The following is a 15,569-nucleotide window of genomic DNA, read 5'->3' as shown; positions in this document are numbered from 1 at the left end:
CAAAGCACAACATTGCGCGATAGGGGCTGCCCATATGCTGTGTGTATCATACATTTATATCTTGAAATATCTTAAAACATTTTAAGTGAAAGGGGATTAAAGTTGTCCAGTATAAAATGTTAATAAGATGGATGGGTTTCTCCCATTTTCGTAGAATTGACATTCATTGGCATAACTGAAGTTTTTTGGCATGATTGTTGGACCTAAGGCAGCAGTGTTCCTTTGCTTCAATTCTCCTAAATTCCATGTTGTAGTCACATGACAGCTGTCACCAGGAGAAGCTCACTCGTTTCTATTCCATTTTGTAAATGACGTACATGTACAGTACATGTAATGATGTATTCTTAAAATTGTGTTTCACCTTAGAGTCTTCACCCACATACCGCGTAACAAAAAGACATAGAGTTACAGTTTGTACATGTACATGTTAAAGCTAAAACTAACATTTTCTGTTTAAAGAAACATCTTGAGTTGTGATTGAAAGTCTCTTTACTTAAAAACATGGGTGGGTTTGCTGAAAACATACTGTAATACAGGAAAACATGAAACAGTTGCTTGGAGACTGCCTCACATGTCAGCAGTTGACAGTTGTTACATTACAGGTGACATGGATGGTTCTTTGCTCAATGCATACACTGTACATGTACAGATGTAGTCTGTAAGAGACAGTTGCTGACTCAGACTTGATATTATACACAGACCTTTGTTGCAAAGCGCAGTGCAGTGTTATCACTGGTATTTGACTGTGCATAGGGGTGGGACAGGAATTGCACTCGCGTAATACAGTACATACATGTACATGTATGCAATCCAATGATAGAAAAGTGGCATTATTTTATGCAGAAGTGGTATGTTAACCTCAAGAGGGCAGGTTATTTCGATTCACACCGGTACTCCATCAATATTTATAGTTTGTGTGGCTACACATGTACATCTATTTCTTTCATACATATACCGGTGCGTATGTGCAAATCAATTATTAAATTATTAATCAATTATTAATGGTGGATTCTGCAAGATGTATACAATGTACACGTAATGTACATTGTGTGTGCACGTGTTGGGACCATTGTGGTGGTTGTGTAGAAAATGTTGACTGAATGCATACCATACATGTGAAGTGCATTAACACTCTTACAAGGGACTAGGAAAATAAATGAAGCCAGTTTATCAGGAGCAGAGAGGCAATATCAGTTCCAACAACTTCCTGTAGCTTCCTTTTAGGAAGTTGGTTGGTCAACTCCCAGCATCCACAGGGAATTCCGATGTTCTCTACGGTAACTCTTACACTGTCATGATTTTGTTTGTGATCTTGCTCATTTCTTGCTGTTTCTGTTGAAAAAAACTAGAGGAATTTTTGAGAAATGAATAGAGTTAGCATTTGTTGAGACATGGAGGCCTACATGTACACTGTATGCTAACCATGTTTGGAATCATACACCTGTGCTCATGCTTCTGTAGACTCCACTTAGTGGACTTGCTCATGTACATGATGAACATGTACTGTACATGTGGTACAGTGTAGTTACATGTACATGGTTGCACGTGTTCATCTGGAGTATCAAGACACAGGTTGTGTTACTTGTAGCCTTTCGTTGCAGGTTTGCATTTTGAGAGGGGCTTTTTGTGAAGCCAACCATTCATTTTTAGTTAAGAACGAGCACATGTTGAAACTTTCCTTCGGTTGACTTTTGTTTCAAATGTACTGGCTCTTGAAAAGGGAAAAATATCCCAGAATGAAAGTGTTGGAGTGATTGCAGCAATTACATACAATGTGTACATGTACCTGTCTTGGAGCCTTGAATACATGTACATGTGGTTGCCTTCAGTGCTGCCGTGTCATGTTTAGTGCTGTTACCCTCCCAACTCTAGCGCCCACATGTACATGTAACTTGAACTTCACGGTATCCAACGCATACAGTCCTGGTGCTAGGGCTTGATGGAAAATGGAACAGGATGTTGTTTGTTTAAGGAATGACTAGAGCCTGGGAGATTATCCAGCCCAGAACTTGACCTTTTCAGGCAGACGTGCTACCAAAACATGACTCTAGTCAGATCTCCATTTGTGTATACTCAGAAATGTACATGTACTTGCATTGAAAATACCTGACTTGTGTGATGTTCATGGAACCAGAGATCAGCATGTACATGTGCAATATGCATGTAATGCCCTAGGGAGTTTAAACAGTGTTAAAAGGTTGTTTTTGCAGGTCTGCACAAACAAAACCTTGAGGATTTGTGCATGCAGGGGGCTGGATTTGGCCTTTCTAACCTACCTGCTTGCATGTATGGTACCGTACATGTACGGTATGATACACACATACATTCACATGCGTATGTAGTGTGTTAGACCATAGTGGAGATGTTGCATATGTACATGTACCTTACGGTGGCAGTAACGTGTGTTTGTGACCTGTAGAGCTATACTGCGTGTACATGTACTTGTACTGTAGTTGAGGAGCATCTTCAGTGAGCCAGTTTGGTATTCCCCCCTCCCAAAGCAAGGTCATTCAGGAAAACAGTGTGAACGGGAGTCCACCTACATGTACATGTACGTGTAGGGTCACTGAGAGCAATTTAGACCTTGCTCGCGTATCCGATTGACCTTCGTCAGGTAGAATTTTGGGTATGCATGTTGGAATACCAAACTGGCTTATCGTAAGACACTGGTAAACTTTGATCCTTTTTAAGGGCCACAGTAATACATGTAGCTACATGAACATGTTCATCTATATGAGTGTGTATGGATGATATTTATTGCAGTCCGTCATGTGTACTTTTGTTTCAATGACATGTTCTCCACTTTTAATTTTCAGATTCCTACATGTACATGTAATTTAGAGCCATTAATGTTGCGGCAACCAAAGGTGGAAAAGCAGATGGGTTTCTGTTCAGAGTGAAGTATGTTTGTGAGAGCAGGCCAAATCAATGATTAGTCTGACAGCACATGTAATGAGGCACAATTTGGAGTCAGACATGTATTGCCTTCATACCGGCTCCAACTTCCAGAGAGCAGGAAATTGACATTCACATCAAGAGTGCCTCATTTGCCTGGAAATGCTCCTGCATTTGTAAACTGCAAACACACTGTTAACATTAGGTGAACTGTATGCATATTGAAAAAGTGCATTGTAGGATAATTCCCACAGGAAAGTCTTTTGAGTAATTTCATCCAGGGTTATTGACAATCTACATGTATGTGTGTGTGAAGGTCAATTTTATGTACCTAAAAGTGCACATTATGTACAGTACTGTACTGATGCTGGTACATGTACATGTATGTGTTCTAGTGTTGGCCTGGGTGCACACGTGCGACTGAACACCTGTAGGTACATTGTACCTTGATCCCTACCACAATGCACTATTTGTATGTTTATTCCACTGTCAAAATCTCTCCTTCTGTTATCTATTAAGCAATGCCATGGCATTGACCTTTAAGTCCAACAGAGACAGTTTTATGAGCCATCTGGGTTTGAGCAATCTATCGGCTGATGTCATTCACACCTTGTACTACATAAGTTACCAATCCCAACAAGGGAATTAGTATTATGCATAAATACATGTAGGAACTTGTGTTGAGCATGCCAGTATGTTTTTCAAGCTGCAACAGAATGTGGGTAAATGTGGAGTGGAAGTTTTGGGGGACCATACAATGTACATGTATTTAAGTCACATAGAAAGTGTTGGCATTGATTCCTTGTTTGACATGCATACATGTTTCAACTTCGGGGAGAAAAAACACTGTCTAATTGTGATGCATGTTTCTTGACTTTTGAATTTATCTGCAGGTGTGGTGTGTTTTTATTCATACACGTGTTCATGTACGGGTCGCCCTGTAAGTTGAAACAAAGTGCTCAAAAGAAACAACTAGCAGATTTTTTCCCATTTTGTGGGTTTCCATTTCTCTCCAAATTTGTTTCCAAATGCTTTATTTCAGGTTAAAGTTTCAGTGTGGTTCGACGGGAAAATCTGCTAAAAATTGGTTCCCTTTGGTACCAGGACATGTGTAGTGCTGAACTACATACATGTACTTACTTCAACAGCTAGTTAACCCATGTGAATCCACTACAGATTGTGAAATTACTGATGCATAGTCTGTGCCAGATGGGCACAAACAGAAACAAGTGCATACTAGTGGACTACTCTTAGAAGAAAGACTACTGGCTGCTAAAAAAGCCCCCTCTCTTGTTCAATCATGGACTGTTGGCTCTTGAGAAGTTGCTTCAGCCTGCATCAGTACATGTACCACATGATGAACCCATGATGGTAATTGTACAGTTTAAATGTGATTATGCAGCACGGTAACATTTATATCACACAATCAAATCAAGATGGTGTGACCTTCATGTAACCTCGGATGTAGATTAGCTCACCAGGGTCGACCGAGGTCACATGGTTCAACAAAGGACTTCCTACAGTGATCCCTAGCAGGAAGTAGTTGGTAGTGCATTGGGTTAAAACATCCAATGCACAGAAGATGTACATGTATGTAGGATTGTTGACAATGTGATTGGTGTTCCAACAGAAGTTGCCATGTGTTGATTAGTCATTAATGCTTATTATTGTGTAAAGGTGCAGCAGACTGTCAATCAATTTTTAAAACAGCTGCCAACATCATGCGGGTACATGTATGTTAATGTACAAATGTACAAGATATTGGTACATGTACATGAAAGTAATGAAATAATCTGTCAATTAACTCTAACACTCCTCAGTCCCCAACAGGTGAAGGATTGAGGAGTGTTAGGGTTATGAAGTATTAGTTTTTCTATTTGAATATTCAGAGGGCAAAGACAAAGCCAGTGTTTGATAACCTGTTGTATGTCTTTTTTTTCATTTTGTAGTTGTGGTATCAGTAATGTGGACAAGCCAATGTAGTAATTATAATGTAGATTTCCTGCTTTATTTAAACTGCACTTCTCTTGTTTGATGCAAAGTTTGCTTCCTAAGATATCCACATCCAAATATCTGCTCAGATTGATTATACATGGATTTAACTCATGACATGATCTGCAAATTAGTGTGAATTTTTTGTGTTTAGGTAATGATTCTGTCTAGTTTCATGACTTGTTTATGTCCATATTTTTAAAACCATTTGAAATTGAACAGTTTTCAACATCACGTAGTCATAATGCCATTCATACATGGATGGCATGCACGCGCTTCAAATAACAAAAATGTGGAAATGTACTTTACAAGTCAGTTACAGGTACATCACCGAGTGCAAAGATCTATTGCTATAATCTAGGAAAAAAACTGATTGCAGAAACGTGTGTGTTCAGGAAAAGCAGTAAACAGTGAACAAGATGAATACCAGTAATCTTGCATTTGATATTGCACTGTACGTGTATGGTATTGGTTCTCATTCAAAACATGTTTACATGGACAAAGACCATATACAGTACATGTAAGTCTGTTTCATGATTGACATTTTTTGTTAAACTTGGAAGATACACTGTACATGTGGTGTTGTCTTTATAGTACACAACATTCTTCTGGGATGAAAAACAACAGAATCACAAATGTAAAGTAACTACATGTACATGTATGTATTGCATTTGATGCATTGTACATTCTTAGATTGTAATACAGTTACTAGTGATTATCAAACCAGCTCCTACCTTCCAATACCTGCAGCAGATACGTGTATGTACATGTACCGGTACCTTTTCAGGTGAATTCTATAGGGGGCCTACACTATCAACTACTGGTACAGTGAATGTCTCAGATTTACAGTGCAGGTCTTACAATGAGTTCACAGTTAGCTACAAAACAGGTTTTACTGAAACACATGTAGATTGTCTCAGCCAACTTGTGTACTGGTTTGGTTTTATTGTCAGATAGTGTATACATACATCATTCCCAGAAGTGATACGTTTGTATCTAATAAACCAATGACAGTTGATAATATTGAAACCATGTAAATACATGTACATGTATATGGTAAATATACTCATAAATCACAGGTACATGTAGGTAAACCACATCTCACTGTTCGCTTGAAGCAAAGGGTTCATTTTGATACAGCATGTTTGTACAGTGTATACAGTTGTAACAAACAGTTTATAGTTGGTATTGGAGCCATGGTCATGTAATGAAATTCTTGCTGTCTCCCACCAACATGTGATCTCTTCATCCGGGTTAAAAAAGGTTTACACGGGGAAAACATCTGAGCACGAGCAATACGCATACATGCGGGAATGACCACGCATCTATTACAAAGTGAAGAAAAAATTCCAGGGTCGCATCAGGAAACATTAAGCTGGTGCATTCTTGGCAGTCCAGAGATGGCAGAAAGCCAGGGAATTCACTAGGGCTGGAGTGTGCTGACTTGGAGATTCTTAGGCTGATTAGTGAAATATCAGATTAGCTGGACACTGCAGAACATTGATTACAAGTCTGATGTGAATTGAAATATTCAAGATCCTTATGAAGATATTCTTGAATTTTATGAACATTATTTGAAGGAAGAATAAATTTAAATATGAGCAGCGAGATAATTCAACCTTTTCATAAGCTGCTAGTCAGTGTTTAAATCTTTGAGAGAAATGGTGATTTGGCTGTGCATCATTGAAAATCCTATGTACGGTACATGTAAGTCTAATTCAAGTTGTGACATTACACATCCCAGTAGGAACACAAACATTATGTTATCTTGGCGAAACAGCTACTTGTAAGGATGTTTGTATAGGTAATTGTAGAAATTAGGGGTCCAAAAGTGTGACATTTTCGTGTCCCTGTTACATCTGACCTTTGTTATTTAACATGGCAATATCACCGGAATCGTTTTGAAACTATTTCTATTTGTTTGACAGGTAATTGGCATTAATTCATCTCTGGAAATTAGAAAAATGTGTTCTGAACTTACAAAATCAAATGTCAGATGTAACAGGGACAAGAAACAAATGGACCCCCAATTTGTGGAATTACCCTTATGAGGAATACGGGCATAAACACATTTATCACAGTGTACACATACCCGGTATATGCAAAATATTTTTTATTTAAGTCAGTTTCTTGTGAATTGTTTGTGATTTTTATATGAGATTAATACTTGACAACAAGCAAATGGCAGGTTCCTTAAAATATGGACAATTAGATAATGTTCAACTTTGGGGTTCATTTTTCCTGAAGTGAACAGCAGTGAATTAATTTCCAATGTTTGATGTAATGAGGGAAGTCATGGCTGATATCTGGAACAATGATGATCGTGTCAACCTTTTAACTTAATTGGAGTTAATTAATTAAAGTCTCTAACGTTAGCAATTTTGAGGGACATGAACTCCCTGTTAAAATCCGAGCAAACAGAATTGACTGAGGAGTGATAATCCCTGAGGTTATTTTACACAGATTTATATGTGGTGAAAGGTGATAATATTTACACATATTAAAACCATAATCACAAATTAAAAGGTACCTCTCACAATTAATTGGGTCCCGAAGTCGGCAGTCGCGAATGTCATTGGATTCTGTCATTAGTGTCAAAAATTGTCTGCCAAAAAGCGAGTAAAATCCATATATCGATGTACAACACAAGCTTTAAAAAAGAGTGCAAAAAAGCACCGCCAAACCATCATCCTTTTACGACTGGACCGATCACATTTTCTTCAAGTATGTTCCTGAAAACCGCAGTCCAAAATACCGATCGCGGTGACGTTAAAGAAACGTTTCGCTGCATTGTGGCCTGTTTGACCTTTGACATCAACCCAAATAGTGCGTCCACTTTTTTATTCGATATTCAGGAGCCCCTCCACGAAATGGCAACGCTCCGCGATTGTTCTCTTTGGAACAGTTTTTCTCAAAAGAAAATCCGTCATTCTGAATAACGTTCGCAAAAAAATAACGTTTGAGACGCAAAGTGCGATTCATTGTGAAAATCTAATGCTCAGAGTTGTTAATTTTATTTTCAGCGGAGTTATAACCGGCAAAATGAAAATCGAGCATGGAATTTTCAAGCACTACATGTGACAGCATTTTCGGCATTCTCGAACATTATGCAGTTTCTGTCAAAATTATCGAACGTGATCAAAATTCTGTCAAATAAAACATTGGCAACAAACATATTGTACTCATTATAAACTTTTGATGCAGCCAAACTTAAAGATAATTTTTGGTGGTTGAAATATACAAGACCTGACAAATACATGTATGTTGGTATAGTGAGAATGATTATAAATGGTAAGAAAATGAAGAGAGCCAAACTTTTCTCATCATTTTCCGTCAATTTTGTGTTCTTTTATTATTTATAATTTTTTTAAAAATTCTTAGGTACTTTAAAATACATCAGTCGAAAAATATACTGATTCTCCTTGTTGAGAGAAGTTTTGAAATCAAGTCCTCTGGTGCAAACATTTTGACGTAAAACTTTAAATGAATTCAACTCCATTTGATTTGCACTGGTAGCCAACCAAATGTCCACCATAAGTACATATTATGCCTAATTATCATTTTTATAAATCTGAAGGTGCTAATTTGTATTTAACATGATCAAAGTCACTCTTTTAGAAGTTTTGAAAAATGACAGCCGAGGTTGCATTTTGGTCCACTTTATGAAGAACATGCCACATACATGTAAAGTGACCAGCTCTGGTGGTCAGTATGGATCATGTACATTACCTTGAGAAGAATGAACTGCTTTGGCAAATGGTTTCCTCAGTGACCAACAGACTTCAGAGATAATACATGTACAGTGTACAGTGCAGTGCATAGCAAATTCTGAATTCCAAATGTGTACCACAAAACAGTCAACCGCATGGGAGGGTAGACCGCATTACATCATGTGTCTTCTTGGTGCAGTATTCCATCAAAAGTGACCATATTGGTACCAAATTTTGGTTATTGTTAATTGCATGATCTTTTTTTTTTGGAAAACTCCTGGAGAAATGTAGCACTGAAATACATGTACATGTACATGTCATGCTGCTGAAAATATGGATTTAGTGTCTGGCATGTACATGTACAGTGGTAGTCTCCGCAACATGTATGCCATAATTACTCCCCTGTCCATAGTAAATGGTCACTTCTGGGAGCAGTAAAAATCCTTGTATTTCTTCAACAGTTGGACAGTCTGATGATAGATCAATCTGTAATAGTGCAGCACCTGAGAGCTGTGATGTGGCACCATACTATGTCCATGTACATGTCATGGGCATCATTCTCAAAGGGAATGTTTTCTGGAATGATTTATGGTTTGTCCAGACGTTGGAGTGAGAGTGTTTTTAACAAACAAGGTGGAGTGTTGTTGAAGTGCTGCTGTGAATCTTGTTAGGACTACACGAAGCCCACACAAGGTTTTCTGGCCAGAAAAACAATTTTATAGACAATTTGGAATCAGGGTTATTTGTAGAAAAGTCAGGAGGGACAGTTAAGAAAAGCAACAAAAGCAAGATTAGAAGAGCATTTTGGTTGCAAGTTCCACAAAAAAGAGTATTTTTTAGGTACACAAAAGTACAGCTATTCCCACACCTGGGTAGTTTACGTACAACATTCACTGTACATGTGTATTATGCTTGATTTCTCCATTTTTAATGCAAAGAAGGGACCACTGACTTACACGTACTGTCATGGAGTGTGTGCTTTGGGAAAATGGTGGAAGCTTCCTTGTAGAAAAGCCTTGAAGGTGCAAAACATTTCAAATAAATTCTGTGATAACTGTTACATTTTATAAAGACTTACATTCAAGTAACACTGGTGCTGGAGAAGTGTTGTACATGTACTGTACAGCAGACATTTCTGTTCAATTATGAGAAAGCTACATGTGTACATGTATATTATAGCCTCAACATACATGTACATGTATTTAACTTACTGGGCATTATTGATGTAGACAACCTTGCACCATTAACCATAACAATCCTAGATCTTATTTTTCTGTACTCTTAAGGGGTTCATGCACATGTAGCCCTTGGGGATTAAACATGTTGAAAAGAAATGAAAGTATTGAGTATTCCCATCACACATAATGTTCAGTCATTTCTAGTTTGAAAGCAGTTAGGAAATTAGGAAATGTACATTGTGGAAATGTCTGCATTTATGAGCATGAATAGGCCTACTAAGCTTATCAATCTTTGCCATAGAAACTTGTCAGATTGGAAACGATTGCCCTCTGCAATTTTCCCAGAATGTTGTGAATTTGCTATTCTTTCTTGCAGGCTTGTCAGTAATAGACTTGGAATTTGTCAGAACGTTTGACCCCTGTGTGATCCCATTTGTATGAAAGTAAGCCACCCTCATGGCTCTGTGAGTTTGCTTGAAATAATTTACTTTCCTTGTGTCAAGATGTTTATTTAAACCTGTTTGATTGTTGGTTTTGCTTACTTGATGGATTGATTTACTGAATGTCATTGAATAGGTTTGGTAAAAGGCAGAAATATTCTTGCCAAATATGCTGAAATAGACTGTGAATAAGATACCTGTACATGTACAATGTACATGTAGTCAAACAATGTTGCAGGTACAATATGTGAAATTCAGTATAAACACTAGCATGAAATTCACCAGGAGTTTGAAATACCGGTATTCTGTGGGATCTTGGAACAGACATTGACCATTCAGAAATTCCTTCCCTCTCAAATAGCACCGTGGTGTCAGAATTAAAGAAGTGTCTATATAGCCACTGTTACATGTCATGTATATGTAGCACAGGGTTTAAAGATGCCATGCCATGAATTATTCTTAGAAGCAAATTTTATGCAACTTTCTTTTCCTCTGCAATATCACTTTCTTGTTTTTAAAGTGTACTTCTTTAACCTCAAAAGAGTTGTGGGGGAGGGGGGAGGAGATTAGAATCCGCCCCCCCCGACATTGTCTCCGATATTGCCGCAGTGCATTTTCTTTTTTCAGGAGCTGAGTCTTGAGGAGTGTTTAGAGTTTTGCATTCATTTTGACATCAACTTTGTCAAACTCGACCTCACTGTTCTTACGTAGCAACCATTTTTCTGAGACAGGTCAGCCCCAAAATCTATACTTTTTCCACTGAGGTGCTCAATGCAAGGTGGCTGGCATGTGTGCTGCCTTGAACTTCAACTGACTATAACAACATCACTGTCTGACTGAGTTCAAACTCCGTAATTGTAATGAGAAGGAGTGTCTTTACATGCATGCTAAGTCTTCAAAAAGCAAGCCTGGCACAGCTGAGTTCTTGGGGGGGGGAGGGGATAGAATCTGCCCTGTCTCCCCAGCTGTGAGATGGGCCAAAGTAACCTGGCTCTCTCAGGGGTACACATATATGAAATGTCATTCCAGGAAGATTTTGATTAGTGTAGGGATTTTCTTTTCAAACTTTGAACCTCAAAAATCGGAAATCATGTACATTCTTCTACAAAAGGGAATCATCAAAGAAAGAAAAAGTATGATCAGGAAATATCCAACATTCCAGGAACTCGCTGTGCTGTAGCATTCAGGTTTCTGCCCAAAATGACATCACGGCTTTGCTCACGAACATGGAAATTTGCATTGGCATTAGGGCCAAAAGACAATTACTTAAGAATAGCAAACAGCAATTATTAGAAAATAAGGTTTTAACATGATACATTGAAGTGCATCTTCAAGTATTGAATTAAATTACATTAATCATTTAATATGCTCTTTATTATTGACCTGTGAAATATTTTAATGTGTGAAAAGCAGCTGTCATTTTTTCTGCACAATGGCATTATTACTGCATATTATATTATTTGTAATTACTGAGATTCAGGAGGGTACAATGTACGCACATGTGCCAGTGTGTAGGAAACAATTAAGTCCAAAAAAAGCTACTCGTAGGTTTATTTTTCACTTTTTGCTCAACTGGATCCATTTTTTGAGGATTTTTTTCATTTCTCCCGCCTTCATCTACAAAAACACAGCACATCTCTTGAGCACTCGGCAATTTTGGTTCATGTACATGTACAGGTACAGTACATACATGTACATGTACATATCTTTCTACACATAAAGATGTACAGCGTACACATTGACTTGCTGCTTATAAACAATAGAGGGGGCTATTTCATTGAATGTGAACAGCTGAAGTGAAGGAGCTACATGTACATGTACACAGTATATATTCGCTGCTCTGTGTGTTTCTCTCTGAAGAAAAGGACTTACCGGTACTGGTACCTTATATTGCAATGAATTTCAGAGATTCACGCACAAGTTATAGTTTGGAGGATTTTTCCTTTTGAATATAATTTACATGCTCATTAACAGATCTGTGTACGGTAGCTTAAAATTCCTTTCACAGCAGATTCACAGCATGTCAGATAAAGAAATCTGAAATTTTAAAATTACATGTACTTTCAACAATGTGACTAAACTGTACCAACTTTTGTTAGTTTGGTACATGTACACTTACACATGACTCCCAGGGTGTGAAATTATAACCATTTGTGAGCCATTTTAGGATAGACCCAGTGCAGATGTAGTTTAACAAAGAGTGAAATGCAATAATTAAAAATCGGAGAAGTAAAATTCTTTTCATGTTTTTACTCTGATATTTGTACTCTATTTCATGATGTAAACTGTTTGATTTTGTCCTCATGTAACCTTGGTATGTTTTCTGTCAAATTTAGCATAATTTCATACATTGTAATTTGATTTCCTTACATGTTAAGTATGATGTTTCAGATAATCTCTGTATTCTCTTTTGAAACAACATTCCTAGGCTGTTTTTATTTCACATTGTTTTCTTTTTTTCCTCTTGTTACAACAGAAAGAAGAGAGACAACAACCAATGGTGGGAGCTTTTTGATCCCAAGACCAAGCGATTCTATTACTATAACGAGATGCTGGAGAAAACAGTATGGCACAGACCACTCAACTGTGATATCATACCCCTGGCTAAGCTACAGGTAAGCTGATTGGTTAGTTGAAATGGATCGAACAGGTTTTGTGGTTTGCCAAGTGATTCTTGTGGCATAGCCATCTCAACTTGGACATCATACCCTTGGCTAAGCTACAAGTAAAAAGCTGGTTGCTTTAGTGGAAATTAATGCGACAGGCTTTTTTCATGGGTCTGGTTGGATTGTTGAAAAGGACAGCGTACACATTATTCAGCCTCTTTGGCTATACCACAGGCAGGCCAATCAGTTGGCAAGTGATGAACATTTTTTTACAAGTGTTTTTATTCTGTAATTGTTCAGTTATCAGGAGAAAAGTGGCATTGGGGTGAATAGGTGAGATATTACTCTATTGCAGATACGTGTACATGTACATGTAGGCTATTGAAGTCATTTGTTCCCTTGAAGTGTGAGGGGAACTGCTGAGCACTCACTGCTGTGAGAGAGAATCTTAACAGCGCCCTCATTTGTTCACAAGGTGAAAGGATGATTGCCTTCATGTAATATGAGATGCATGCATGCACGCACATACATGAGTACATGTACTTGATGTAAGAGGTTTTGCACCAGCGCCCTCTACTTACCAATTTCAAGCTACGTGTACTGTACGTACCGTATGTCACAGTGCTTCTCTGTTCTGAACAGTGACCATGACTCATTTGGGTAGCTGCTAAAATATTTTTCAAATCATCTTTGAAAGACCAAATAAACAACAAAGGACGAAAAAAGTGTAAAATCTGTTCACTAAATTTTGCAAACGGTTAAATCGAACCCGTATTGGGCATTTTGTAATTTAGCATGCATTTTTGTTTTCTTACTTATAAATGTCTGTAAAGTGTAATTCTATTAAAATTGGGCTGCATCAGAGGCATTTTAGTGCCTCATGACCAGTACATAACAGGAATCTACTGTATAACTGATAATCCTACAATGTATCTAACATGTTCATTGTTTACAATTCGTCCTACTTGATATATTGCCATAATACACCAACGTTTGCATTGTTGGTTAATGACAATGTATGTACAATTAATTTGAAGTTGCATGATGTACGTGTACATGTATACCCAGGGGGCCGGTTTTCAAGATTTGCCATTTTCAAAATTCTTCAGAAATGCATTACATGTACTTCATTCACAGGATGTTTACACCAACATGAATGACTGTCTGGTGACTACTCTAATCTATTTCAGCTAGGCCTATCGCCCGTTGCCTTGTAAAGAGAGCTCAGATTGTGCAGTCTTGCGTAATTTTCTTTTTGTTCCCCAAACCGGCCCAGTGCGCTGTTGGCGTCTTTTCAAATGTGGACCAGATTAGCGTGCAGCAGTACTGTATTGCTCATCCCCGGAGCGCTTTTGGCCCTGCGGGTAATTTGCTTGCCCTGAATGCCACAAATAGTGGTATAATCATTCAAAACAATGACAGATTTCCTCCACCATTGACAACTGAAAAATGTTGGCAATTCCCAGCAGCTTGTTTTTTTGTTCCGAGTACGGTCTTTTGTTACGAGACCCAGTTCTCATTTTCTGATTTTCGGCACCCTGGCTGTGCGTATAAAGCCAACGTCTCCAAACCGGGGCTCTGCGGCAGCAAGCAGTTAACATTTAAATGTTTAAACAGTGAATGTACATGTAAGTTGTCATAAATATTTACCAAATTTACATAAATTCCTTCTCCAACAAAGGATCTCTTCCCATCAGTATTAAATGATCAGATGGCTGTGGACTGTGTACATGTACATCCTCCAACTCTGCCAAGCCCCACCCACCCACCTCATCAAAATACAATTTGGGAGCAATATTTTAATGACGCACCATTACCTCACCATGTTGATATTAGAATCCCTGCATTGCCCCCAATCCCAGTAATTTGTAGAGTGAGTCTTATTCCACATGAGTGAATCCAATATCACCTACATGTAGGCTTCAACTAAAGGAGAAAATTCACCGAAAACCCATCCTTTGTTGCCTTGAGGGGGCAGAGGTTTGGATGCACTGGATTAGCCGGTCCCTCTCTGCTGACATGTTGTGATTTTGAATGCCTAGAGGCTGTGGTCAGGGTACCGGGGGATCATTGGAGCTAGATGGCTTCGCCTCATTTCTTATTCCCTTATAATGCTAAATGTGTGAAATGAGAAATATCAGCATAAATGATAATTTGCAACTGGCAGGATTCTTGTCTTTGTACTGGTTAATATACATGTATATGTACCTAATAGTCTTAGTGGAGAGATTGAAACATTGTTTTGCCTTTATTACTGTTCTTAAATTGCGGTTTTTGTATTCATGTAAAGAATGAACACATTCCTCATTGTCTTTTTGTGTCAACTCTGACCAATTCGCTGTACCAGTAGCCTTTGTTCTAACAAGAAGCAGGGACTGCTCAGATATTATCAGTTAAAAGCAAATTGAAACAACATTCAAAAGGGAATGTACATGTTGTATATACCGGTACATGTATGTATAAATGCACTTTTATTCATCACAGAAAAGATGTAATGTTTCATAAAAATTGTGTCGTTTTCTTTTCTTGGAAAATGCATGTTTGACTCATCTACATATGTACATGTAGCTTTATTGTATATCATGTACGATCATGTACATGTACTGATGTATACCTGTATTTTGAAATAATTACAATACAATTACACATGTACCGGCATGTCATTAAATGTGACCCTAAATAATTCAGTTCATTGTGCATTTTGGCAAAACATATCACACCCTGGTACGGTAGATGTAAAAATATAGC

At 37.9% G+C, this 15,569-nt stretch overlaps 1 protein-coding gene across 3 annotated transcripts in view; it reads left to right on the top strand.

The window, feature by feature from the left end:
- The window catches only part of arhgap39 (Rho GTPase activating protein 39), an 86,503-nt gene that overhangs the window by 25,898 nt on the left and 45,036 nt on the right, over positions 1-15,569 (top strand). For all 3 annotated transcript variants that reach the window (XM_022239264.2, XM_022239263.2, XM_087131044.1), the window contains exon 3: positions 12,692-12,830. In XM_022239264.2, the coding sequence (XP_022094956.1) occupies positions 12,692-12,830 (139 nt within the window). The remainder of the gene's footprint in view (positions 1-12,691; positions 12,831-15,569) is intronic.

The sequence above is a fragment of the Acanthaster planci genome, linkage group LG21 (assembly GCF_054643075.1).
Source record: "Acanthaster planci isolate LZ-2023a linkage group LG21, COTS_SCS, whole genome shotgun sequence".
Taxonomy (NCBI): Eukaryota; Metazoa; Echinodermata; class Asteroidea; order Valvatida; family Acanthasteridae; genus Acanthaster; species Acanthaster planci.
Note: the sequence above shows the minus strand (reverse complement) of the source record. Positions and strands in the feature narration are given on the sequence as shown.